The following is a 27091-nucleotide window of genomic DNA, read 5'->3' on the forward strand; positions in this document are numbered from 1 at the left end:
AACATTTTGTAATTATGAAAAATGTTAAAAATACATACAGAAAGTTGAAAAATAATGTAAGAATTATGCATTTACATATCACTTAGATTCACCAATTTTAAAGATTTTATTTTTGTTTTATATATAAAAATATAAATATATATGCATCTATACATTTTTCCTATTTGAAAGTAAGTTTGAGACATCATAAAACTTGACCCCTAAATCCTTCAGCCTGCATCTCTCCTAAAGTAATCACAAAAGCATTGTCTCATTTTCTCTATAAACCTCCTCCAAATCAGGTGTCACACCTAGAAAAAGGCTCTACCAACATTTCTTTTGGTAAGTTCGCCAATGATATGGTTTCATTAGAGCACCAGAGACATTTCCACAGCTGCTGACTCCCTCAGCCTTGAAATACTTTTTTCATTTGGTTTCCAAGACACCCTGCTCTCTAGGTACCCCCTCAATTTTTTTTTTTTTTTTTTTTTTTTTTAGAGACAGTCTCGCTCTGTTGCTCGGGCTGGAGTACAATGGCGCAATCTTGGCTCACTGCAACCTCTGTCTCCTGGGTTCAAGCGATTCTCCTGCCTCAGCCTCCCCAGTAGTTGGGATTACAGGCGCCTGCCACCATGCCCAGCTAATTTTTTGTATTTTTTAGTAGAGACGGGGTTTCACCAAGTTGCCCAGGCTGGTCTTGAACTCCTAACCTCAGGTGATCCATCCACCTCGGCCTCACAAACTGCTGGGATCAGACATGAGCCACCATGCCCGGCTCCCCATCACATCTGATTGTTCACTTCTTCACTGTCCCTTTCCTGATTCCTTCTCTTCTCCCCAACCTCTTCGTGCTGAATGTCCCATGGGCTCTGGCCTTGGTCCTCTCCTCTGTATTCATTCCCCCAGTTATCTCTTCAGTGCCATGACTTTAAATACCATCCATAGGCCAACGGCTCACACCATTCTCTCTCTAGCCCAGAACTCTCTACTGAATTCCAAGCTGAAATATCCAACTCCCTCCTTGACATCTCCACATGGATACTAATAGAAATTGCCAATTCATGATGTCCAAAAGAGCATTTCTGATCGTCCTGCCAAAGTCTTTACTTACTATCCACAGCCTCCCCAATCTGAGTGGATGGCAATTCCAATCTTCCAGTTTCTCAGGCCAAAAACCTTGGAGTCATTCTTGACTACTCTCTTTCCTTCATACTCCAATCCAATCTATCTGGGAACCCTATTAACTCTATTTCTGAAACAAATTCAGAATCCAGTCACTTCTTACCACTTCTCACCACTTCCATCACTATTACACTGGTCCAATTCACCATCGTCTCTTGTCTATATTATTGCTTTTTTTTTTTTTTATTTTTTGAGACGGAGTCTCACTCTGTCACCCAGGCTGGAGTGCAATGGAGCAGTCTCGGCTCACTGCAACCTCCCAGGTTCAAGTGATTCTCCTGCCTCAGCCTCCTGAATAGCTGGGATTACAGGTGCACACTACCATGCCCAGCTAATTTTTGTATTTTTAGTAGAGACAGGGTTTCACCATATTGGTCAGGCTGGTCTCAAACTCCTGACCTCGTGATCTGCGTGCCTTGGCCTCCCAAAGTGCTGGGATTACAGGCGTAAGCCACAGCGCCCAGCCTGCCTTTTTCTTGAGATGGAGTCTTGCTCTGTCACCGAGGCTGGAGTGCAGTGGCACGATCTCAGTGGCACGATCTCAGTGGCTCACTACAACCTCCGCCTCCCAGGTTCAAGTGATTCTCCTGCTTCAGCCTCCCGAGTAGCTGGGACTACAAGTGCATGCCACCAAACCCAGCTAAGTTTTTGTATTTTTCATAGAGATGAGGTTTCACCGTGTTAGCCAGGATGGTCTCAATCTCCTGACCTCATGATCTGCCCACCTTGGCTTCCCAAAGTGTTGGGATTACAGGCGTGAGCCACAGCGCCTGGCCTTTTTTTTTTTTAATGAGATTGGGTCTCACCCTCTCACGCAGGCTGGTGTGCCTTAAACTCCTGGGCTTACATGATCCTTCCACCCCAGCCTTCTGAATACCTGGGACTACAGGTGCACACCACCACATCCAGCTTTTTAAAAAAATTTTGATGGGGTTTCGTGATGTTGCCAAGGCTGCTCTCAAATTCCTGGCCTCAAGTGATCCTCCCACCTCCACCTCCCAAAGTGCTGGGATTACAGGTGTGAGCCACCGTGCCCAGCCTGATATATATGTTTTTATATTTGTTGTGTCTAGTCTACCTTTCTCACTGGAACATAAATTCCATGGGGGCAGGAATCTTTGTTTTGCTCATGCTTTATTTTCAACACCCAGAACACTGAGTGCTACATAGTGGGTGCTCAATAAATATCAGTTAAATAAATAAATGAATAGATGTGATACCCAACCTCTTGGTCAAGGTTTCCAGAAGGTGTAATGGCCTCACCTAACATGTCCTCTCACAACAGGCTGGCGAGACCTGGCCTCGCAATGGGATGGAAGTAAACAAAGAGTGAATTCTGAAATCAGTTAATGCATGCAGCGCCTGGAAAGGCTGGAGGAAGAGGCAGGCCTCAAGCTGGGGACCATTTTGAACCCCTGTCTCGCTTTGGGGCAGAAATCCCTCCAGCTCACAGAGGGAACTTGGAGAAATCCCTTCTAACCAAACAAGTTCATCAGGATCCAGGAAGTAATCTATGGTCACAGGACTGCTCCCTGGAGCCCCAGTGCTCTGACAAAGGGAAGGGTCAAAGGGTTCCTGATTCTGGGGGAAATACTGGCTGCAGTATTGAGGCCAAATGGAGTTTGGACACTTGGGACCAGCTCTGTACAGTGGACCCTGGTGGAAATGCTTGGGCAGGCCCCCATCTTCACAGCATCACTCTGAAAACCAGGAAGTTGGTCAAGAAGCTGGATAAGCAGCTCCTCGGCTTACCTACTTCTTTGCTCTGGGCCTACTGCAGTGAGGCTGGACCACGTGAGGAGGCAGATGATCTTGATCTCTGCATTCAATCATGAACAAGGTTCTCTGATGAAGAGGGGCTAAACAGCTGAAATGGGGTATCACTTAGAAAGTCACAGCCTTCTCCAAGCACCATGGAGGCTACCCAAGTTACCTGTAAATACATGGGGCCTGGCCAGAGAAATGGGGAGGGTAGTGGTGATAATGTGCAGAACCAGGAAGAAGGCAGGTTCCGACACAGACTGAAGGCTGCTGAAGTTTCCAAGGACAGGGGTATTACTCACCTGCCTAGCAGCCAGGGCCTTATTCTGCAACGTTTCCAAGCCCAGAGCTGGGTGGCAGTCAGGAGCTACTGGCTGTGTCCCAACATCTCTCCCAGAATCCAACCAGAGTGAGGACTTCCTGTAAGCAGGTCACGGTGGAGCCTACTTCTCACACTCTTGTCCATCTCCCTCCTCCCTTCCCTTGGGCAGGTGGATCCTGTGAAACTGCGCCAATCTATCCGCACAGTTCTTTTCAACCAGTGCGTGATATCTTTCCCCATGGTGGTCTTCCTCTATCCCTTCCTCAAATGGTGGAGAGACCCCTGCCGCCATGAGCTACCCACCTTCCACTGGTTCCTCCTGGAGCTGGCCATCTTCACGCTGATCGAGGAAGTCTTGTTCTACTATTCACACCGGTGAGCAGGCCCTGCCTGAGGCACAGCTAGCTCCTCATCCTGTCTAGGGCTCACTGATCAACAAAGAAACTGAGGCCAGGTGCAGTGACTCACGCTTGTAATCCCGGCAATTTGGGAGGCTGAGGTGGGCGGATCACTTGAGCCCAGGAGTTTGAGACTAGCCTGGGGAATGTCAGGAGACCCCGTCTCTACAAAAAAATTAAAAAAATTAGCCAGGCATGGTGGTGTGTACTTGTAGTCCCAGCTACTTGGGAGATTGAGGTGGGAGGATCACATGAGCCCGGGAAGTCAAGGCTGTAGTGAGCTGTGATCACACCATTGCACTCCAGCCTGGGCGAAAGAGCAAGACCTTGTCTCAAAGAAAAAAAATAAAAGGAAACAGTCTTCTGCATTGAGTGTAGGCCAGTAAAATACTCCCTGGCCTCAAGTCTCCCATTACATGGTTAACAGGAAGACCACTAGCTGTCTCATAACTGACAACTTGGGACAACTGAGGAATGAATGTCCAGAAGAGAAAAGGCCTCTCTGATTGTGTGGGAGCCAGGGCAGTTTCCCATCCATTTGCTTATTCAATCCTTTCTGGGCAGCATCCCATTTTACAGCGAATACAACTGGCATAGAGAGGCAAAGCAACCCACTCCCAAACTATGCAGTATAAGGGCTGGGGTTGAAATTTGAAGGCAGGTCTCGGTGTTTTTAACTTTGTTCCATGGATGTAACCCCTAGTTCCTATTTTTGGTTTCTCATGGTCTGGTCGGGGAGGGAGAAAGAGGAATCAGCAGGTTATTAACTATTAACTATTTCCCCAGGCTCCTTCACTACCCAACATTCTACAAGAAAATCCACAAGAAACACCACGAGTGGACAGCTCCCATTGGCGTGATCTCTCTCTATGCCCACCCTATAGAGCATGCGGTGAGCAGAGCTCTACCCTCCCCAGAGCAAAGGGCAGACGGCCCCAACCACCTTCCTGAAGGTCTCCTGCAGAGAACTTAGACCACACTGGCCCTTTTTCTTCCCATTTAAAAATAGCTACCATTTATTGTCAGCCTTCCATATGCCAGGCTATGTTAAGTGCTAACACAGTTGTCTCATTTAATCATCCCAACAACTTTTTTTTTTTCTTTTTGAGACAGGGTCTTGCTCTGTCACCCAGGTTGGAGTACAGTGGTGTGATCATAACTCACTGCAGCCTCTAACCCCTGGGCTCATGTGATCCTCTAGCTTCAGTCTTCCAAATAGCTGAGATCACACATGTGCACCACCAAATCTGGCTTATTTTTTTTTTTTTTTTTTTTTTAGATAGAGTCTCACTGTGTCATCTAGGCTGGAGTGCAATGGCGTGATCTCGGCTCACTGCAATCTCCCGCCTCCCGGGTTCAAGCGATTCTCCTGTCTCAGCCTCCTGAGTAGCTGGGATTACAGGCATGTGCCACCATGCCTGGCTGATTTTTGTATTTTTAGTAGAGACAGGGTTTCACCATGTTGGTCAGGCTGGTCTCAAACTCCTGACCTCGTGATCCACCTACCTTGGCCTCCCAAAGTGCTGGGATTATAGGAGTGAGCCATTGCGCCTGGCCACATCTGGCTAATTTTTAAATTTTTTGTAGAGTCGGGATCCTGCTATTTTGCCCAGGCTGGCTGGAACCCCTGGCCTCAAGTGATCCTCCCACCTCTGCCTCCCAAATTGCTGGGATTACAGGCATGAACCACCACACCTGGCTCCTCCAACAACCTTTTTAATCTTAATTTTGCTAACAAGAAAGTTGAGGCTCAAACTGCATAATTTGTCCCAAGTTACAAAGGTGAATGCCTTCAACAAATCAAAGTCCCGAAACTCTCACCTTCTGCAGATCTGGGTCAAGGAAGTTTGCCTCTGGTACCACCTTGGGGCTAAGTGTACACCCACCTAAGTCCCTTCATCTCCCTGGGCCCTGCCTTCAATCATCCCTCCCCTTGCAGATCTCCAACATGCTACCGGCCATAGTGGGCCCATTAGTAATGGGCTCCCACTTGTCCTCCATCACCATGTGGTTTTCCTTGGCCCTCATCATCACCACCATCTCCCACTGTGGCTACCACCTTCCCTTCCTGCCTTCGCCTGAATTCCACGACTACCACCATCTCAAGTAAGGACCCTCTCCCCACAGTGGGTCCCTAGGCAACAACCATCACCCTCCCTCCTTAAGCTTCTGATAACAGACACTGGTATCTCAGTTTACATGTGAGTGCTAGTTGGGGAAGAGGTCTGATGGTTGGGAAAATAATCACACTGGGATGACCTTACTCTTTTCCTTCTGAAATTGGGTCCTCCTCCAACTGGGGGTTTTAAACCTTTATTTGGACTCTGGGCCCTTTGAATAAGCTCTGGACATTCTCTTTAGAAATGTACATATATGCATAAAACTCCTGCAGGCAATCACAAGGAAGTCATATACTCTCTGAAAGCCCCAGACTTTTTCAAGTGTAGTCTACAAACCTCCTATACCAGAATCACCTGAGATGCTTGTTTAAAATATAGGCTTTTGGATTCCACTCCAAATATGCTGAACTAAGGTATCTGGGGGAGCAGGGCCTGGAAACCTGCATTTTAGTTAAGTGTTCCAGGGGATTCTGATGCTGGTGATCTCATACCTGAAGAAGCCTAGTTCTGCTAGAGATCCTCAGACTGTGGGCATCAGAATCACACAGCAAGCTTTTCAAAGGAAGACTCCAGATACTGCAAATTGCAGGTTTGGAGTGGCCCCCGGAAGGTGCATTGGTAGCAACTCCCCAGCTTATCCTGATGCAGATGGTCAGGATGGTGGTGACAGGTGTGGGGTAGGAGGGCTGAGAAATGTGTGAGGCTGGCACAAATGAAATGGGATCTGCACAGAGGCCTCCAGCATTGGCACTGCAGCGCCATCCTCTCTCTTCTAGGTTCAACCAGTGCTATGGGGTGCTGGGTGTGCTGGACCACCTCCATGGGACTGACACCATGTTCAAGCAGACCAAGGCCTACGAGAGACATGTCCTCCTGCTGGGCTTCACCCCGCTCTCTGAGAGCATCCCAGACTCCCCAAAGAGGATGGAGTGAGAGACGGCCTAAGTGTCATCCCGGCTTTCTCTCAGCCATGGGATGCAGACATGGCTTCCTGATTGCACCTAACAATTTGCCTCCTTTGGCCACACTCTCTAATGATGGTGCCACCAGGGTAGAGGGAAGGTCGGCTTCCTGGAAAAGCAGGGCCAAGGATGAGGCTTTCTCCAAACTACTCCCCTTGATGTCCCTCAATGGGATCAGGAGTTAGCTTAAGAAAAAGGAAAACGGCTCCCCAGACTGGAGGCTGGTCAGAGGGAGGAGACCCCTGGTCCTCTGCTGTGGAAGGAGAGGTGTTCAGCCCCAGATAACTCCTTTGTGGCCTGGGCAGGATGCAGAGAATGGTAAGGCTGAAAGGAGGGGGACTGGAGGCTGCCTGGCTCCAGCGAGAGCTCCTTCTGGGACCAGAGGGTGGGAGGGCCAGGTATCACTTTGCCCCTTCCTGCCCCAAAAGGCTTTCATATACCCTACTCAGGCCAGAGCCAAGACACCCTGGCAAATCGTTATAGGTCTCAATTCATGACATACCAGATGCCAGTCGCCACCTCACCCAACACACACACAAACATACACACACCAAACACTCTGAGTGAGTGGTAAAGGCCCGATTTTAACTCTGGCCCACCGCAAACAAAAGGTTTCCCTCTATGGGGGAGAAAAAAAAAATCCAGGAGCTCCTCCCTGGATTAAAACCAACGAGGTGCAAACCAAACTTTAACACCTTTAGCCTTATATGGAAACCTAAAACCAACTGCTGAGAAACTGTGAAAAGCCCTTTTACCCACAAGGGGAGGGGTCAAAGTTGCTGCCCTTTGGGGACACCCGAGACCCCTAATTAGCCTATCTGAATGAGGACCAAAGGTTAGAACCCTCTTTCTCCCCGAAGAAAGAGCCTGGAAAAACATGGCCGAGCAAAGGGCAAAATCCTTTCTCCCCTGAATGCTTTACCAGTTTCTCAGCAACATTTATTCAAAATGATTTTTACCAGGAACCTTATCAAAAGCAAAACCACAGCTGCTTGGGTTGAAGTCCCCATCCTGGCCTCCTCTCAGCCGCTAGACATGGCCAGGAACCCTGTGGTTCCCAAGAACAATTTAAAGATCCCTCTTTGATTTGAAAGACCACCATTATCATTTTACTAAAGTCTTATATATACTTGCACCTTTTCCAACTTTGTTCTCTTAAGAAAAACATCTACTGTAGCTTTATAAAATACCTTAGTATCAGATCGGTCCAAGTCTCCAGGCAGGACTATCAAAATGGAATCCTTCTTCCTATCAGCTCTAGAACCCCAGAGGACTTGCCCAATAGGCCAGCTGAGCACTTACCAGGCAGCATCTCCCTGGCCTTCCAGTCTCGCCTGCCTGTCTCTGGCCTTGGTGGACCTGGCTCCCTCCCTAGGAGGCTTGTGCCCTCAGCTTGAATACAGCTCCTGGTGCATCAAAGCTGTAAGTTCTCAGCTGCTGGCCTGCACCCATCACCTCTTCCTACAAATAAACATTTGGAAAAAAGTCCATCTTCAGTATGCTTAAAGAGAAGGGCAGGAGATAAGGAGAAAGAACAGATACGATTTTTTTCCCCTTTAAGGCCTTTGGATTTTGAGGTACTGTAAGGGGCCTAGAGGGACAAAAGGCTGTCATTCCCTCTTCCATTTGGCAGGCAGGTGATCAGTCCTTGGCAGAAGGGCCCAGCCCTATCCTTTTCTGTATCAAACAAAATCCTTGAGGTTGGTATACAAGTTAAGGCTGAAAGGCCGGGCGCGGTGGCTCACGCTTGTAATCCCAGCACTTTGGGAGGCCGAGGCGGGCGGATCACGAGGTCAGGAGATCGAGACCACGGTGAAACCCCGTCTCTACTAAAAATAGAAAAAATTAGCCGGGCGTGGTGGCGGGTGCCTGTAGTCCCAGCTACTCGGAGAGGCTGAGGCAGGAGAATGGCATGAACCCGGGAGGCAGAGTTTGCAGTGAGCCGAGATTGTGCCACTGCACTCCAGCCTGGGTGACAGAGCAAGACTCCGTCTCAAAAAAAAAAAAAAAAAAAAAAGGCTGAAAAAAGGCCTAAATTCCCAGTAAAGAACGTGAAAGCAAGCATGTAAAATAAACTGGTCTTCATGAATTCCAGTGGATAGATTTTTTTTAAAGGGGGGTGTCTACTACAAGACTTCTAACACTTCAGACGTAGCATTTGGAAGCTCAGGCTGTGAAATTAAGCTTCCGTGAGCATTCCTAATGATAACGTGTGAAAGTACGGTTCAATTAATTCATCTTTCTGTTCTCAAAGTACCAATCTGTCTGCATCAGCCCTGGACACTATCTCCTGAACTTTCCTTTGGCCTGTGGAGGTCACTGGTGGTACTGAAGTACCTGCCCACCTCAAGAACAGTGAAAAAGAACTCTCTAGAAAAACCATTTACCCAAGCCAGGTATGGGAGACAGTCGTCAGATGAACACGTAAATAAGGCCATGCCCCATTTTTAGTTTTGTAATTTATACAGGGAATGGGGGACTCATGGTTCCATCCGTCCCCAGCATCACATCTCAGGGTTCAGGGGCTGACCAGGATTCCGTAAGGCCACATGGTGCTGGATCATTCCTCCTTCACCTCTGTGGAAAAGTCTGTTCATAGAGGGGTTGTGGCCACCCTCCGTAAGGAGCCTCAGCAACCTTTTTCTTCTTGGCTGTCTCACAACACAATGCAGGACACAGCCAGGGGATGGAAAACTTGGAAGCTGACAAGTGCGCTGAAATCCTGGCATTATGCTGGACTGCTGTTTTGTGGCACTGGCTATGACTGTCACGTCTCACTTAAGACACAGGGTGGACATGAACTCAAGGCTTGTAGAAGCCCCTGCCTTAGGGAGACTCCTCGAAGCCCAATGGCAGAACTCCTGCCGAGGTTTCATGTATACATTGAGTGCAGGGTTCCTCCGGATCTGGGGGAACCCTACCAGAAACCCATCCTTCACACCCAATAGCAGTACCCTAGATGGAAGACCAGCCAGTATTTTGCCTTTTCAAGTGTTTATTTTTATACATTTTTTTGTATTAAAAAGAAAAGCATAATTACCACAAATTACAAAGGACTAAAGCAGGACTAGAATAATGAATGAATCACTTCAGCCTGGAAAGCAGATACTCTCAATAATATTAATGTTATAATACAAGCTCATTCAAGTATTTTACATTTTTTTGTCCTTTTAAATATGATATCCTAGCACATAGTAAAGATAATGTACTACGAGCGTTAAGGTGGAACCTTCTCCGCAAAGCCAGATGACAAGTTTTCCTCTCCAGTGAGAAATGGGCTCCAAGTTCTTATCTTCTCTGCCATCAGCATGGCTGAAGGGGGAGAGGGTGGGTGTTAGGGAAAATCCAGGGACCCTTCCACACAGGAGGTATTCTGGGGTTCCATTCAGGAGGGTGCCAGATAATTCAGATCACTCTACCCAGGCTTTTTTGGCAAAAAAACAACCCTCACCCTCCGTAACTAGTCATCTTCCTTGTCCCTCCTCCTCACTTCCCTTCCAGGGCCTTCTAAGCAGCTTACTTTCTTTTGTAAAATCAATCACCAGGAAAGGGAAAAAAAAAAAAAAAAAAAAAGAGCTACAATGGAACAAAACAAAAACACTTAACAACTTTGACATAGGGGCTCAGCACCTCTATCTGAGCCCCAGGGGTCCAGGCTGGGGCAGGGCTGGATGGCCCTTCTCTACTGGTAATGCCTTTGCTCCCAGGTGCAGGAAGAGGGCTAAAGAGAAACCTGCCCCTTAACAGGGCTGAGGCACACAGACCTGCTGATGTCTGATGCCCAGAGGTTATGTTGGCATGGACCAACCTTGGAAGGGATAGGATGAACAGAGGGATCTGGGCAGGCTGTTGCTTTATCTCAGGTCTTGGATCCCCATGGGACGATGGTGGGTGTGAAGTGGTTAGCCCTGATGGCCCCTGCCACTTCTGGCATGCTTGTCACAGATACATCGGTCCTAAATTCAAGTGTCTTCAGAAAGTGAAGATGTAAACTACTCTTTGCAACATTAACTCCTAACATGTTACCAAAAAAAAAAAAAAAAAAAAAAAAAAAAAAGGAAAAAAAGAAAAGCTCCCCTACCAACCACCAGCCTATGTTGAGATGAAGTCCTCACCTCCCTACCCCAAGGGGCTTCCTTTCAGGGATGTCTGTGAAGAAGATGGCAGCCCCCTGGCCTGGGAGTAAACTCTAGGTAATAACAGCCTTTCCCCACACCCTAAGGCTTCCTTGTGCCCCAAACCAGCAGAGGAAAAACACTGAGGTTTCTGTGGTGCTGGATACAGCACAGGGCTGCACGACCTGAAGGAAAAAAAGGAAAGGAGAAGGGTGTCCAGGAATCCAGTGTCCGGTACAATGTGGGGCAGGCACCAGACTGGGCAGGGAAAGGCCTCAGATACCACCATCATAGCAGAGACCAGACGCTCATCCTTGGTTTGAGACATGAAGTCACAGGAACTGAGATGGGCTTCCCACATACCAACCACTGGGAGAGCAAAGGTGGGGAAGGGCACAGGCTAAAAATTAACAAGGTGCCCAAGGTAAAGGGCAAGCCCTTGTCAGCCTGGGATACTGTCTCCTACTCCCAACCTTTGGGCCCAACAGAGGAACTAGTTGAAAAGGAGGGCCAAAGACATTGCAGTAAGTAAGCAACAGGACCATGAACTCCATGTTGCCCAGATCCCACTGAGAGTGAACGTGCAGTCATGCCCATACCCGACACATATCCCAGTCCATGTGGGTCAGTCCTTCATCACCCTCCCTGCCTTCTGACAACAGCAGACTCCAGCCATTCCATTGTCATTCACAGCCCAACCCAAGCAGTCAGTGGCTGAAGAAGAGAATCAGGTATACTCTATGTCCACATATACCTTCCTGCCACAGGGCTTCACCAACTGGCAGGATTCCCCCCAGCCCCCAACTCCTCCTCATCCCTTGTTCCCAGGCGGGTCAACTGGAGAGTGAGCAGAGATAGAGGGCTTGCAGAAGGGTATGCAAGATGGGAAGACTCCACCAGACCTTAGGAAGAGAATGGCATCTTTCTCCACCTTTTAAGAGAGACAGAGCCTCCCTGAGGTCTCAGAGATTTTTCAGGGCAACACAAGAAACGTTTCCAAGCCTCAGCTGCAGGTGTTCACCTTTCCACTCTGGGGTGTGGGGAGACGGTCAAGCTGAGGACAAGTGTGTTCCAGATGCAGGCCAACTCTGTTCTCCAACAGTTTGAAACAACTTGGCCTTGGGGTTCCAAGGGCAGGATGAAGGGTGTCACGGCAGGACGGGGCCTGGCGTGAGGCAACAGCAAGCAGAGCGAGGACACAACAGTGGCAGCAGTGTACAGACACAGGACGTCAGCTTCAAACGATGCAACAGCAGGGATATCTTGGGCACGGCTCTGATTCGAGCCACTCCCAACTCTCTTGCCTCCAGGATGGAGGCACTGTACATGCAACAGTCCAGAGAAAGATTCTAGCCAGTCCAAGCCCAGGCACATCCAGAGAAGGTGGGAGCTCTTCGGGTTGACTCCACCGAGGAAAACAGGCATTTGGGTATTTCAGATTCCCGCTCCACAATAAGGCAACTTTTAAAAAAATATTATTTCCAAAAACAAAACAAAAATTCCAAGGGGAGGGGAAAGACATCACTTCCTGTGGATTAGGTGGGGGTTTGCTGATTTTTTTTTTTTTTTTTGGTCTTTTATGGTCGATTTTGTCTTTTTTTTTCCCCATTTCTCAAGGATGGAAAGGTCAGAGAAAAATAAAATAAATCATCTTTCAATAGTCTTTCCTGGTAAAAGCAGCGTCTCTCTGGGCTGGGGAGTAAAGGGTGTGGGGCAAGGGGAGTGGGGAGAGGCTGAAACCTTCCCCCAAACCCCAGTTTTAGATCCTTTGGTTTCCTTCTCCCAGAAGATGGCAGAAGGGCATGGTGGGAACAGCAGGGAGAAAACATGGTGATGACAAACCCCAGATGATCAAGGGGCTGATGCTCCTGGGGCCCAGAGGTACCACCAGAGCCTTCTATGGGACAGTGCTGGGCAATGGGGGGCCCGCAGGGCCTTCTTGTGGGCTGCATAGTTGGCTTGAGGGGGAGCAGGAGGTTAGGGGTGGGGACCAGGGTTGCAGCCTACTAGCCACGGGCAGGGCTGCAGAGTGATTTTGGTAATCCAGATGAACTATCAATAATTTAAAACTTGATATATATATATGTATATATATATATATAAAAATCTCCCCCCTTTCCCTCCCCCCTTAGAAGAAGCTAAGATGTCAAGAGTCATGGAGGAGGGGGAAGGGGATGTAGAGGCTCCTGCCCAGGGGTACCTGTGATAGCCCAAATGGTGTACACATTGCTACTCAGCACAAAGGCCTATCCTAGTAACTCCAGGCCTGTCCCTTCATTGTCCCCTTTCCTGGGACTGGGCACCCCCATGGACTCTTACCCACCCTACCCCTTTTCCCCCTCAAGCCCCAGGGCTAAGGAGCTTTTCACTTTCCCAAAGTCTGTGTGTTCGAGTGCTGGCTTGTCCATTTGGCATCTTCCCGGACGGGCTGGCCGGTGGGTGGTGTAGGGGGTTGGCTGATCACGGCAGCAGGCCTGCTGGAAGACTGGGAGGGGCACCGCTTCCTGCCCTCACCGCCGCCACCTCCTGCTAGCACTGAGTGTCGCTTGTGGTTGCCCTCCTCACCCATGGGGGGCTGCAACAGAGGAAGGAGTCACAGGTGATCGGGGGCACTATCTACGCCCTCTTCCTTGCCAGGCCGGTCTAGACACTTCCTACTTTCTACCTCCAAATATAGAAAATGAATGGGTTTAACCTTAAAAATAAATTATCAGTTATTAAGCGTTTCTCCACGCCAAGCCTTGTGCTGTTTTATGCACACTTTCTCATGGGGTCAGCATCACCCTTTGATGTGGACCCACGGACATCCGATTTTATAGATGAGGAAACTGAAGCACAAAAAAGTAACTTCCCCAGGGTCTCATAGTTGGTAACCGATAGACAAAATTTAGGTCTATCTGCCCCAAAAGGCCAGGCTTTTATCCAATCTCATTTCTGCTTCCCTTCCAAGAAGGGATCTCTTGCTCAGAAATGTAGAATGTGGCATGCGGTATGCTGCAATGTCTCAGCTCAGAAGGCCCAGATCCTTCTGGGGATCACCTCATTCTCTTCAAGGTCCAGAGGATCCTGAACTAAGACTGAGACCATGCTCCAGACTGGCCTTACCACTAACAAACGTCTTATAACCCCGAAGACAGATGTTTCCTTCCCATTTTGGGAACCAAAACTGAGTCCTTGTTCCACCCTAATAGGTCTACTTATCACAAAGGTTCTCTGTAACTTGTACCCTGCTCCCCTCCCCTCGCCTCCCCAAGGGTGGAAATGCTTAAGAATGAAAGAAAACAGATTTGTCTTTATATTGAGAGACCTGAGTGGCTCTGCCATTATGTCACTGGATGGCCACGAACCTCAGTTAACCTGTCTAGTAAGTCCTGTCTGTGTCACCACATAAGGGTTAAATAAGGTCAATGTAAAGTACCTGGCACATAATAAACACTCAATGGCAGTTTTAAAATAATAAATGTGATATGATTTGGCTGTATCTCCACCCAAATCTCAATCTTGAATTGTAGTTCCCATAATCCCCACATGTCGTGGGAGGGACCAGGTGGAGATAATTGCATCATGGGGGCAGTTTCCCCCATCTTGTTCTCGTGATAGTGAGTGAGTTCTCACAAGATCTGATGGTCTTATAAGGGGCTTTTGGGCCAGGCGCGGTGGCTCATGCCTGCCATCCCAGTACTTTGGGAGGCCAAGGCGGGTGGATCACAAGGTCAGGAGTTTGAGACCAGCCTGGCCAACATGGTGAAACCCCATCTCTACTAAAAATACAGAAATTAGCCAGGCGTGGTGGCACATGCCTATAATCCCAGCTACTCAGGAGGCTAAGGCAGGAGAATCATTTGAACTCGGGAGGCGGAGGTTGCAGTGAGCCAAGATCGTGCCACTGCACTCTAGCCTGGGTGACAGAGCAAGACTCAGTCTCAAAAAAAAAAAAAAAAAAAAAAAAGAAAAAAGGTGGGAGGGCGGCGGGGGGGGCTTTTACTCCCCTTTGCTCTGCACTTCTCCTTGCTGCCACCATGTGAAGAAGGATGTATTTGCTTCCCCTTCTGCCAAGATTTTAAGTTTCCTGAGGCCTCCCTGGCCATGCAGAACTGAGTCAATTAAACCTCTTTCCTTTATAAATTACCCAGTCTCAGGTATGTCTTTATTAGCAGAGTGAGAACAGACTAATACAAAATGTAAGGGCTAGTATTGTCATTTACTTGCATTTGCCTTTTTGCTAAAAGGTTTGAAGGGAATAAGACAAAGAGACATCTCTACTACATTATAAACTCTCAGAAGGAAAAACTGAGCCTCTTTCCCTTATCTCTAAAGCACCAAGCACAGAGACATCCAATCAGTATCTGCTGAATCAATTAAATCACTCCAACTTCCCTTGATATACCCAGCAGTAATAACCCAGCCCTGCCACTGGATGTCACCATTGAGGCACTGCTCCAAGAACATAAGAGACCTGGGCATTAATTTATAAACTGGGGTTGGAATTGGCTTTTTCCAGAAAGAACAAATGTGTGTATCTTGGATACCCATCCTGATCAACTAGTAGTGGCTAACTTGGGCACAGTAGCAAGGAGGATGGTGAGATAGGAGAGAAAGAGCATTAAGATGGTACCACAGAAGGGGGAAGCAGGAATAACCATAAAACTATCTCCAAATAGCCTTCACTGGCCACTCAGTCACCATTTTAAAGGTGAAAAAACTAAAGCCCAAATTATGGGAAGCAGGGAGAGGGGTTCCTGGGCTAGGGGCACAGCTGGACCAGAATCCAAGTATCCTGATTCCTGGTCCAGTTTTCTTTCCAGGACAAGCAGAGTTAGAGAAAGAGTTTCACTTACATCTACTCGGAAGTCTTCAAGACGTCGGAATTTGCCGAGGTATTCTTGCAGTTTGGGGTCAATGTCCAAATTTTTGGCTTTGGAATATTTCAAGAAGGCCCAGAACTTCTCCAGCCCATACAGTTGGCCTGTAGGGAGAGGTACAGAAAGGCTGAGCTGGTGAGGATAAAGAAGCTCAGAGAGGGAGGTGTTGTGTAATACACAGAAAGACCCAGGTCGAACTGGGGAAGAGGAGGCCTACATGACCAGGCCTCACTCAGATCCAACTCTGGCTCTTACCAGCTTCATAGTCCTTCACCGTTTCCTCCTGAAAATCCTTGAATATGTCCAGCCGGAACTTCTTTTCCAGGCCATAACTGTAGTATCGAAAAAGGCACTCCAAACCATATCTGTAGAACACAAGTCAGTGAAATCAGGGCAGTTTCTTCATCTGTAAAACGGGAAATGTGCCTGCATAACAGAGGAACTATGAAACAGTTTAAACTACGTGTTATTTCTGTATTGAAAAAGCAGCATACACGCTTTAAGAATGCTAGTCTAAGTGGGTCCAGCATAAAATGTTCAGAGCTTTCCTGGGGTCAACGAACTCTGTCCCCCTGCCATAGACATTTGTTTACTCTTATTCTTTTAAGAAGTATCTACCGTTGCTTTCTGCTACAATAACAGAGTAAACAGAGTTGAGTAGTTACGACAAAGACCTTATGGCCAACAAAGCCTAAAGTATTTACTGACTCTTTCCAGAAAAAGTTGGCCAATCCCTGGTATAACTCTGCAAAGCCATTTGACCATGCCAATTAGTAGGTTCATTTATCTGACTCAGAAATTTCACTTCAAGGAACACATGCAGCCAGGCGCTGTGGCTCATGTCTATAATCCCAGCACTCTGGGAGGCCAAGGCCAAGGCACGCAGATCACTTGAGGTCTGGAGTTCAAGACCAGCATGGCCAACATGGTGAAACCCCATCTCTACCAAAATAAAAAAAATTAGCCAGGTGTGGTGGGTGCCTGTAATCTCAGCTACTCAGGAGGCTGAGGCACAAGAATCGCTTGAACCTGGAAGGTGGAGGTTACAGTGAGCCGAGATTGCGCCACTGCACTCCAGCCTAGGTGACAGAGTGAGACTCGTCTCCAAAACACAAACAAACAAAAAACAACAACAACACATGCCAATAGATTTAGATCTTTTTTTTTTTTTTTTTTTTTTGGAGACAGAGTCTCACTCAGTCACCCAGGCTGGAGTGCGGTAGCACGATCTTGGCTCACTGCAACCTCCGCCTCCTGGGTTCAAGCCATTCTCCTGGCTCAGCCTCCCGTGTAGCTGGGACTATAGGCATGTGCCACCACACCCAGCTAATTTGTGTATTTTTAGTAGAGACGGGGCTTCACCATGTTGGCCAGGCTGGTCCCAAACTCCTGACCTCAAGTGATCCGCCTGCCTTGTGCTCCCAAAGTGCTGGGATTACAGGTGTGAGCCACAGCACCCAGTCCAGATTTAGATCTTAACAGATGTACAAAACTGTTTACAGCAGCATTAATTAAGCAAAATACAAATGTCAACGAATAGAGATGCAATTAAGAAAAATCATGGCAAATCTATACAATGGAGTAATATAAGCTATTAGAAATTAATAGTAAGGCCGGGCGCGGTGGCTCACGCCTGTAATCCCAGCACTTTGGCAGGCCGAGGCAGGCGGATCACAAGGTCAGGAGATTGAGACCATCCTGGCTAACACAGTGAAACCTCGTCTCTACTAAAAATAAAAATTAGCCGGGCGTGGTAGCAGGTGCCTGTAGTCCCAGCTACTTGGGAGGCTGAGGCGGGAGAATGGCGTGAACCCGGAAGGTGGAGGTTGCAGTGAGGCGAGATCGCGCCACTGCACTCTAGCCTGGGTGACAGAGCGAGACTCCATCTCAAAAAAAAAAAAAGAAAAGAATAAAAAAAGAAATGGTATAAATGTATACTTAAGGATACTGAAGAATGCTTACAATGTATTATCAAATGGAAAAGACATGTTTGAACATATTAGACGTAGAATGATCCCATGAGTCCATTTTTGTAAACAAATATGTAAATTTAAAACTACACATGCATACAAAGTCTGGAAGAGCACACACTTTATAGGATGAGCTAAATACATTAAATATGCCAAGAAGAAACTAGGAAGCCTGATGGCAGAACAACACTTGCTGTCTCCAGAATGATGGATGTTTTCATCAGCTTTTCCAAACTTGTCTTTTTTCATGTAGTTTACAGAGAGCACATTTTACATTGAAAATTGAGGAGGGGGTGGGGGCATGGAGAGGTCTTTTTTTTTTTTTTTTTTTTTTTAAATAGAAACAGGGTCATGCTATGGCAGAACGATTGCTTGAGCCCAGGCTGGTCTTGAACTCCTGCCTTGGCTTCCCGAAGCGCTGGAATTATAGGCGTGAGCCACCCAGCCAGGAAAAAAGGACTCAAGGTTTTTTTAATAGCAAAATATTGGAAACAACCTAAGTATCCACTAATAGGAGATTGACTAAATAAATCATGGTACATCCATATAAGACCATGTTACAGCCCGTAAAAAAAGAACAAAGTTAATTATGTAAAGCTATAGAATGATCTCCAAAATATAGTATTAAACAAAAACAAATGCAAGGTGCAAAAAAATATTATTACGTAGGCCAGCTTTTGTATAAACAAAAGGAGTGGTGGTGGCATGGGAGACTACACAAGTATCTACTTACTTACATAGGGTCCTTTATAAAGGACCCACAAGATTCTGATACTGGTTGCCTGTGGGGAAAGACACCAGATGGGTGGGGGACAGGGATGAGACGACTCTTCATTATACAACCTTTTAAAATGTTTGAAATTTGAACCATGTGAATATACTGATCATTTAAAAACAAATTTTTCATCAAGTATATGAATGAAAATATGCAAGGAATTTCCAACTACAGTTCTGGAAGCAGACCAACTAGGGATCCCACATCATCCCTAAGCACCAGCCAAAGTCCCCCACCCCAAACCTGCTCACCTGTAGCCTTCTTTGGCGTCCTCCAGAGCCAGCTGCTTGAACTCCTCATACATCTTTTTGTTGAAGTGATCTCGGAGGAAGAAGGACCAGAAGCGGAAGAGTGTGTTCATCTCCTGAGACTGGCCAATGCCCAAGCGTTTCCGCTCTGATGGGAAAGAAAGGAGGAAAGACATGTCTCAGGTTCAGGCTGCCCTTGCTTCAGGGACAAAGGATCCTGGAACTTAAGACTTGGTCCTTTCTCCTGTACTTCCAAATCCCCTCACTCATCATCTGCCACTCAGTCATTCAGCACATAATTTATTGAGCACTAACCACTCTGCCCCAGGCCCTGACGCTGGGAGCTGGGCCTGTACTTTTCCAGGAGCAGGTGGCAGCAGCTTCTGAACCAGGCTGGCAGTCTAGCTCTTCACCTCAACTGGTACTACTTTCAAGTGCCGTAGAGACGAGGCATGAACAAATTGTTTGTAAATTCTAACAAACTGTATTTAGCTCATTACCAATATTTACCTCAAGAGTCCTACAATATTCACAAGTACAAAACAGTAATATCAAAAAATACACAACACCAAAAGCACAAGCAACAAAACAAGAGAAAATGAGTATCATTAAAAAGAAAAAATTTTGTGCATCAAAAAAGTGAAAAGATAACCCATAGAATCAGAGAAAATATTTGCAAATCATGTATTTGATAAAGGAATTCCTACAACTTAATAATTAGGAAAACAATCCAGTTAAAAAAGGATCTTGGCTGGGCAAGGTTACTCATGTCTGTAATTCCAGCACTCTGTGAGGCTGAGGAGGGAGGACTGCTTAAGGCCAGGAGTTCAAGACCACCATGGTCAACATAGTGAGACCCCTGTCTCTACAGAAAACTTTTAGTAATTAGATAGGTATGGTGGCACATGCCTGTAGTCCCAGCTACTCAGGAGGCTGAGGCAGGAGGATTGCTTGAGCCCAACAGTTCGAGACTGCAGTGGGCTATAATTGAGTCACTACATTCCAGCCTGGGTGACAGAGCAAAGTGCTGTCTCAAAAATAATGTTAAATAATAAAAATAAATAAAAATAGACAATAACAAGTGTTGGAAGGATGTGAAAAACCAGAAGCCTCAGATATTGCTTTTAGAAATATAAAATGAAAATTTTATATTTCAATATAAAATTCCAAAATTTCCACTTTGGAAAACTGTGTTTAATTTTGTCAAAGGGTTAAACATGGTTACCCCATGACCCAGCAATACTACTCTTCCATCCAAAATAAAGGAGAAGCTATGTATACAGGAAACCCATATGTGAATATGCCCAGTAGCATTATTCACAATAGACAAAAAGTAGAAACAACCCAAATGCCAATCAACTGATGAATGGATACACAAAATGTGATACATCCATATGATGGAATATGATTTGGCAATAAAAAGAATAAAGTACTGATGCATGCCATGACATGAACCTTGCTGTGTATTTGTTAGTATACCAAATATACTAAGGGGAAGAGGCCAGTAACAAAGGACCACATACAGTATAATTTATGTGAAATGTCCAGAATAGGCAAATCCTTAGAGACAGAAAGTAGATTAGTAGTTTCATAGGGCTGGGAGGATTTTGGGGGTTTGCATGTATAATGAGTATGACTGGTAAGGGGCATAGCATTTTGGGGGGTAATGGAAATGTTCTAAAATTGATACTGGTGATGGGCACACAACTATATGAATATACTTAGAGCTATTACATTGTATACTTTAGGTATGCTGCATCATATGTAAATTATATCCCAATAAAGCTGTTATTACACATAGAGTAAGAAAGAGAGAAGTGAAGTGGATGAATCAAGAATTTAGCAGCCATGTTTTGTTGAATGAAAGGGGATGAATGAGTTAATAACTACAGGTGACTAGTTAGATTGCTTTTGTGCATCTTTACAGCCAACCTATCAGAATACTAAAAGAGTGGGGACAGGCAAGAGCATCTAGACAGGCTCTTTCCTTACACTATCAGCTAGAGGGGGGATCAGCAAACTACTTTTGTAAAGGGACAGAGAACAAATATTTCAGGCTTTACAGAAGACATAAAGTATCTGGCACAGATCTTTTTTTCTTACAACCCCTTAAAAATGTAAAAACTATCCTTAGCTCCAAAGCCATATGAAAACAGAATACTGCCTGGATTTGACTCACAGGCCACAGTTTGGCAACCTTTGTTCTAGAGAGCATATGCCACCTTTTGTGATGGACAGTGGACTAGACCTGACAATGGCTGAGTCAGTAATCTTGCCAGAGATACGGAAATACTTAATTGACAGCTTTAATAATCAATAGAGGAAGATCAAGGAACACGAATGTTGTGAGTGCCATATTCCCCTAGCTTCCTACAGTTTAAAACTACCTGGCCCGAGTCTAACTTCAGTCCTTCTTGCTATAACGTCATGTCTTTTTTTGCTCTGAAGTCAGAGAAAAGAGTCACCTATCCCCGTATCCCCCAACCCTTACACTCTGGGTCTAAATAAGGGGCCCAGAGGCTCGTCCCCTGCCCCCCGCACTTCTTACCATTAAGGCAGCGCCTACGATACTTATGGTAGACGTGTTGTGTGAAGCCATTTTCCTTGAGCAGTTCATGGGAAGGATGCTGGAACTTGGGCAATGACTGAGGGGTACAGCCATAGCTGCCAACTGTAGGCGTCCCTTCTGAGGGGCTGGAGCTACAGAAACCACAAAAAATAACTGTCACCAGGTTCCCCACAGCAACCCCACCATAAGGTTAGGAGGGGTTCCTCTGATCCATTCTGTCAGCCAAGATCCATCCTCTCACAGGGTATCAAACAAGGAGGCCCAGTTACAGGCCTTTAACTTATATCCATAGGTCTGATTAACTCTGCATCAACTCTCAAGAGGGTTTTACAGAGGATACTGAGGCTTACAGAGATGAGGAGACTCATCCAGGGTCATAAGACTATTTAATGGCAGAAACGTGTCCAATGATAAAACTTGAACTTTTAACCATTTATTAACTTTAAGCATTTAACCTTTTAATGAGCCATCATGGGTCAAAACCCATCTACAGTGAACCCTTGAACAACATGGGTTTGAAATGCATGGATCCATGCGTGGGTCCACTTATATGCAGATTTCTTCCACCTTTGCCACTGTTGAGACAGCAAGACCAACCCCTCCTTCTCAGCCTGCTCAATGTGAAGACCACGAGGATGAGGACCTTTATGATGATTCTCCTTTGCCACTCGAGACAGCAAGACCAACCCCTCCTTCTCAGTCTGCTCAACATGAAGACCACGAAGATGAAGACCTTTATGATGATTCTACTTCCACTTACTGAACAGTAAATATTTTCTCTTATGATTTTAACTTTTATTTTAGGTTCAGAGGTATGTGTACAGGTTTGTTAAGTAGGTAAATTGTACCTCACTCTCCTCCCTCTCCCCACCCCCAAGTAGGCCCCAGTGTCTGTTGTTCCCTTCTTTGTGATTTTCTTAGTAATATTTTTTCTTTAGCTTATTGTAAGAATACAGTATGTAATATATATAATATGCAAAACATGCTAACTGACTATATGTTATTGGTAAGGCTTCTGGTTAAGAGTAGGCTTTTGAGGCCGGGCGCTGTGGCTCACGCCTGTAATCCCAGCACTTTGGGAGGCCGAGACGGGCGGATCACGAGGTCAGGAGATCGAGACCATCCTGGCTAACACGGTGAAACCCCGTCTCCACTAAAAATACAAAAAAATTAGCCGGGCGCGGCGGCAGGCGCCTGTAGTCCCAGCTACTCGGGAGGCTTAGGCAGGAGAATGGCGTGAACCCGGGAGGCGGAGCTTGCAGTGAGCCGAGATCGCGCCACTGCACTCCAGCCTGGGGGAAAGAGCGAGACTCCGCCTCAAAAAAAAAAAAAAAAAAAAAAAAGAGTAGGCTTTTGGAGAGTCAAAAGTTATACATAGATTTTCAACTGTGTGAAGGGTGGGCACCCCAGGCCCTTCGTTGTTCAAAGATCAATTGTATATTTTCTTCAAAAGCATGCCTATTTGCAGTCTGTGCCATCTCTGCAGGGAGTAGAGAGCATTGGTCATAGGTAGGTGGCTCTCAAAGCTTGTTTTGGGAAACAGGAAACACGCTGGGGCCATCTTACTGAAATAAATAAAAAAGAATGTGGGCCCTACCCCAAGAAGCAGGGTCAGCAGATACAGGTTGGGGCCAATAAATATGTATTTTTTTAATTTTTAAAACTTTTCAGGTAGCCTCCCAAGACACAGTAGGCTCAGAGAGACTGCCAGAAATCTGTTTATTCAACTACCTGGCTATTCTTCCTCAGGTAGAAAGTAGATACCCAGGCTTGGAAACGAATTCAGAGAGATTTTCTCTCTGCATGTATGAAAATCTGGTCTCATGTGACTGCCACACCACTTCTTTAGGAAAAAAGCCTTCCCCTCGTTCCCAGGTCCTAGGCTGAGCTTTCCACACCACTGGTTTTTTTAAAACCTCTTAGATGAGGGTCCCTTTAATTTTCAGACCAATCTTCTTGGTCCAGTCAATTTCATGGCTCACCCACCCATCCCACAGGCAGCCTGATGACTCTTCCCCCACTGCCCCAGGTACCTGATGGAAGCAGTACGGGGCCTGTGCTCACGGGAATCCATCACCCAGCCCACATGGCTCTCCAAGGGTGGGTTTGAACTGTGTCTTGTCTTTCTTTTTCGAGGCATCTGCAAAGGTTAGCCCAGGGTTTGTTACCGTTTGTACTGCTACAACTCTGAGGAGCATCAAGCACTTGTAGGACTAAGACGGGCATGATCTCTCACATTTTACAACAGCATTTTCATATTCATTCTCTTATAAAGTTCACAGTGGTGAGCTAGGAACTGGTATGCCTATTTCAAACAGGTGAAGAAATCAAGGTTTGGGAATGAAGTGATTTGCCCAAGGACTCATACCTGGTCAATCCTCCTTAGGCCTTTCTACATGGGGCCACCACTCCCACACCCAGTATATTTTGCAGATGTGGCCACCTAATCCTAGGTGAGCCCACCAGCCTCAGAACACAGAGCAGGTGAAGGATTTAGCACTTCCTTGGCTCAGACAAGGCAAGGGAGAGAAGCAAAGCACTGGAATGCAATGAAGTAGACGCAAGACTCTGAGCAGCCCGATAGGAATGCCTCACCTTGGCATCCAGTGTCCGTCCTTCTTTCACCACTGGGTAAAACCGTGATGTCTGGCTTGAGTCTTTGAGCTGTGGTGTCCGGGGAGTGCGAGGGGTCCTGGTGTTGCGGTAGTTTGGTGACTCTGGGACAGTGGTTGGTAGAGAGCGGGCGATGGTGGAGGGCTCAGGAGCACCAAACAACTTGTTGGCCAGGGCATCCGTAGGAACTGCAGAGGCAGAGAGAGGAGTCAGGAAGCAGGGAAAGGCCTGTGGCATCCACCCTGGGATAGCCCCCAGTCCAAGGGCCCTAGACCCTCTCACCCATGTCAGGATCTCAGGTGCCTGCTTCTCACCTTGCTGGAACCGAGGTGGCCCAGGAGGAACTTCCTGGTTGGGATCCACAGGGGGCTCAGGGGTCAGTGTGTCAAACTGCTCCCGACTGATCATATTGACCTTTTTGAAGTTCTCGACTTCTTGCTGCAGAGGTCATGAGATGGGTGTGGAAAGATGTAAGTAAGCAGGCTGCTCTAGCCTGTTTAAGGAATCAAGACTGGCAGGAAGTTGGAGAGGGCAGCTCCCACGTCAACATACGTGGAATTCTGGTCCCCAGGCTCTCAGCTGCCCAGTCACCATTCCTCACCCCAGTTACCTTGGCACAAGTGTGCTAGCCCAGAAGAAGACAGTGCTTACCCTGCCCTCCCTGTAGTAATACTGAGATCAGGCTGACGGTAGCTCCTCAGGAACTCACTACAGACTCTCCCCTGAAAGCTCCAGTGGTTCCCCATCTCTCTTTCTGCTACTGCCTTATCACACAGTGGCTGGGCAACTCTCCTTCCTCCTTACTTCCAGGAAACGCACTGCTACTTGTTACAAAGGCTCACCCTAGGACAACCTACCACCAAACATACCCACTCTGTAAAATCCCACAACAGAGATGCAGCAATTTTTCAAAAGACCTATCTTTTCTCCATTTTCCATACTCAACACAAGCTTCTTAAAAGGCTTCTAAATTTTTAGAAGCCTAAATATTTAAGACTAGAAATAACAATTTAACCCTTTTTCTATTCCCCACAAAAGTGTCCAGCAAACTGTCATAATATTAACTATGGATCCGCAGGTAGGATAATAATCACCCCTGCCTCACCTGAAGAGTTTGCAGTGTTTACACATCACCCCTCACTCCTAATGCCCAAGCTAGATGTCAGTCATCATCCCCTTCCCATATATAAAAATTCTGAGACTCTGAATTATAAGGAACTGCCTAAAGTTGCACAGCTAATCAGTCTTCCTCTTCTCCGTACAATACAGGCACCCCAGGCTCCACACTCACTGCTATGTCCAAGCCTCACCTTGATCTGGGAATACTCAGGTTCAAACTTTTCAGCCCACAGGTCCTGCTCATAGTAGAAGAGGCCATCGTTAATGACCTTGGCCAGCTCGGCGCTCATCTTGGCACGCGAGGTGTGGTTGCCTGTGCGGTCCCCCCCTGGGTGCCGGCGCATGTAATGTGGTGTCTGGGTGACAATGAGGATCTTGTTGACATCCCTGTCATCAATCTCATAGTCAGATTCCTCATCAGACCAGGCAGTAAAGGTGTTCTTCCGCCCATCCATCTGTTCCATCTCCTCGTCAAACAGAAAATCCAGTTCCTCTTGCTCATCCTGATCCTTGGACATCAGCTGCTGGGAGGGCAGCTGCTGAGGCAGAGAGGTCAGGTGGGCAAATCTGGACTCCTCTGACTTCTAAAATAGGACAGACGAAGGGGAAAAGGAATCAACAGAGATCTTGGCCCAGATTCTGTAGCTATACCATGAGAGGGAAGCTCCAGTCCCTCAGCATGAGACTGTTCAACTATGACCCTGGTAACACCAGCAGGTCACAAGTGTCATCCTGGGAGTCAGCTTTATGACTATGAGAAAGGATGTCTCATAGAAGTCCAGGTTCCTCCACTCACAGCTCATATCACAGTCATGCACAAACAACTAGATGATGACTTCTCTATAGGCAGGAACTGTGCTCTCATTTACCTTTATATCCTACATAGCACCTAGCTTACAAGTGGACATACAGAAGTTCAGCAGGTTGATTCATCCATTTATCCATCTACTCAACATCTCCCAATAAACTGGAAGCTCCATGATCCACAGCTGCCTTGCTTTCCATTATATACTCAGTACCTAGATAGGGATCTGGTAATAGCAGATGTTCAATTACATAATAAATGAGGGAGTATCCATTAGTCCTAAGCTCTGTATGAAAAGCCTAAAAGCAGAATAATAAGACAAGGTCCTTGTTTCTTAGGGAGCTCAGTGGGAGAAAGTCAACCAAACAGCCAACTGCATTGTGGTATGGTAAAGGCTATAAGCAGGTTTGTGGAAGCACACAGTGAAAGAAGCTTAGTCAACTGTGACTAAGAATGGTTACAGAAGGCCTCCTTCAAGAAGTGACTACCACAGGATGAACATAAGTAAGCCAGATGAAGACAGGGACAGAGTATGCTAGGCAGAAAGAACACCATTGTTCCAAAGGCAAGAGAAGACAGGGTGCCTTCAGCAAAGAAAAACTATTTGTTTTGATAGACTGAATATGAGACGCTGAGAGAGAAGCATCTGTCTAAACTCACAGTATTTATTCAAAAGTAGATTCCCTGCTGTGCCAAGAGCTTCCCACATAAACTCTAAACCTATCTTTTTTTAAGGTTTAAGATAGACCAGGTCGGAGTAGGGGCTCTAATTCTGGAATGGGAGCTAAGTCTGACCCCTGTTTCAAACAAAACTTCATAGGCCTGGACTTTGTAAAACCCTTATCCACTTACTACCTTTCTCCTCATGTCTCTGGCTGGATCTCCAACACTTTTTGAGGGCTGAAGCCACAACTGTGAGGAATTCTGTGTATAAACAGGCAGGCAAGAGAAAGGAGATGAGAGGTAATCACTATGGGAAAATAGATAAGGGAGTATAGAATTCCATAGACCCAAAGTTCAAGGTCAAGTCTGAAGTCTCCTCACAAGCCCCAGGCCAGAGGTCTCCAAAGTGGGTGACGGTGAGCAGGTATGTGGAGAAAAATTCAGCACTTAAAAAGGAAGTAGTAATTTTAGTTAGAGATTGTAATACTTCTTTAACAGTGAACTTCATCTGTTTATATATATAAGCTATTATCTAGAATATTCTAACCTCTCCTTCCTTTCATCTGCAGATGGGGAAACTGAAGCCTTGAGGTATGAAACAGGCTTCCCAAGGTCACCTTGCCATTAG

At 46.5% G+C, this 27091-nt stretch overlaps 2 protein-coding genes across 9 annotated transcripts in view; one reads left to right on the forward strand and one right to left on the reverse strand.

Moving 5' to 3' along the window:
* Positions 1-8813, forward strand: part of FAXDC2 (fatty acid hydroxylase domain containing 2) — a 28905-nt gene extending 20092 nt beyond the window's left edge. For all 4 annotated transcript variants that reach the window (XM_055285513.2, XM_063642671.1, XM_055285512.2 and 1 more), the window contains 4 exons: positions 3414-3619; positions 4429-4534; positions 5582-5748; positions 6539-8813. In XM_055285513.2, coding sequence (XP_055141488.1) covers positions 3414-3619; positions 4429-4534; positions 5582-5748; positions 6539-6695 — 636 coding nt within the window. In that variant the 3' untranslated portion in view covers positions 6696-8813. The remainder of the gene's footprint in view (positions 1-3413; positions 3620-4428; positions 4535-5581; positions 5749-6538) is intronic.
* An 888-nt stretch (positions 8814-9701) lies between these two features.
* The window catches only part of LARP1 (La ribonucleoprotein 1, translational regulator), a 108662-nt gene continuing 91272 nt past the window's right edge, over positions 9702-27091 (reverse strand). For all 5 annotated transcript variants that reach the window (XM_055285511.1, XM_055285509.1, XM_055285507.2 and 2 more), the window contains exons 11-19: positions 25187-25579; positions 24191-24314; positions 23859-24064; positions 23297-23403; positions 21243-21394; positions 18698-18842; positions 15957-16066; positions 15678-15805; positions 9702-13414 (exon numbers count right to left, since the gene is read on the reverse strand). In XM_055285511.1, the coding sequence (XP_055141486.1) occupies positions 13205-13414; positions 15678-15805; positions 15957-16066; positions 18698-18842; positions 21243-21394; positions 23297-23403; positions 23859-24064; positions 24191-24314; positions 25187-25579 (1575 nt within the window). In that variant the 3' untranslated portion in view covers positions 9702-13204. The remainder of the gene's footprint in view (positions 13415-15677; positions 15806-15956; positions 16067-18697; positions 18843-21242; positions 21395-23296; positions 23404-23858; positions 24065-24190; positions 24315-25186; positions 25580-27091) is intronic.

Source organism: Symphalangus syndactylus, chromosome 7 (genome assembly GCF_028878055.3).
Source record: "Symphalangus syndactylus isolate Jambi chromosome 7, NHGRI_mSymSyn1-v2.1_pri, whole genome shotgun sequence".
Taxonomy (NCBI): Eukaryota; Metazoa; Chordata; class Mammalia; order Primates; family Hylobatidae; genus Symphalangus; species Symphalangus syndactylus.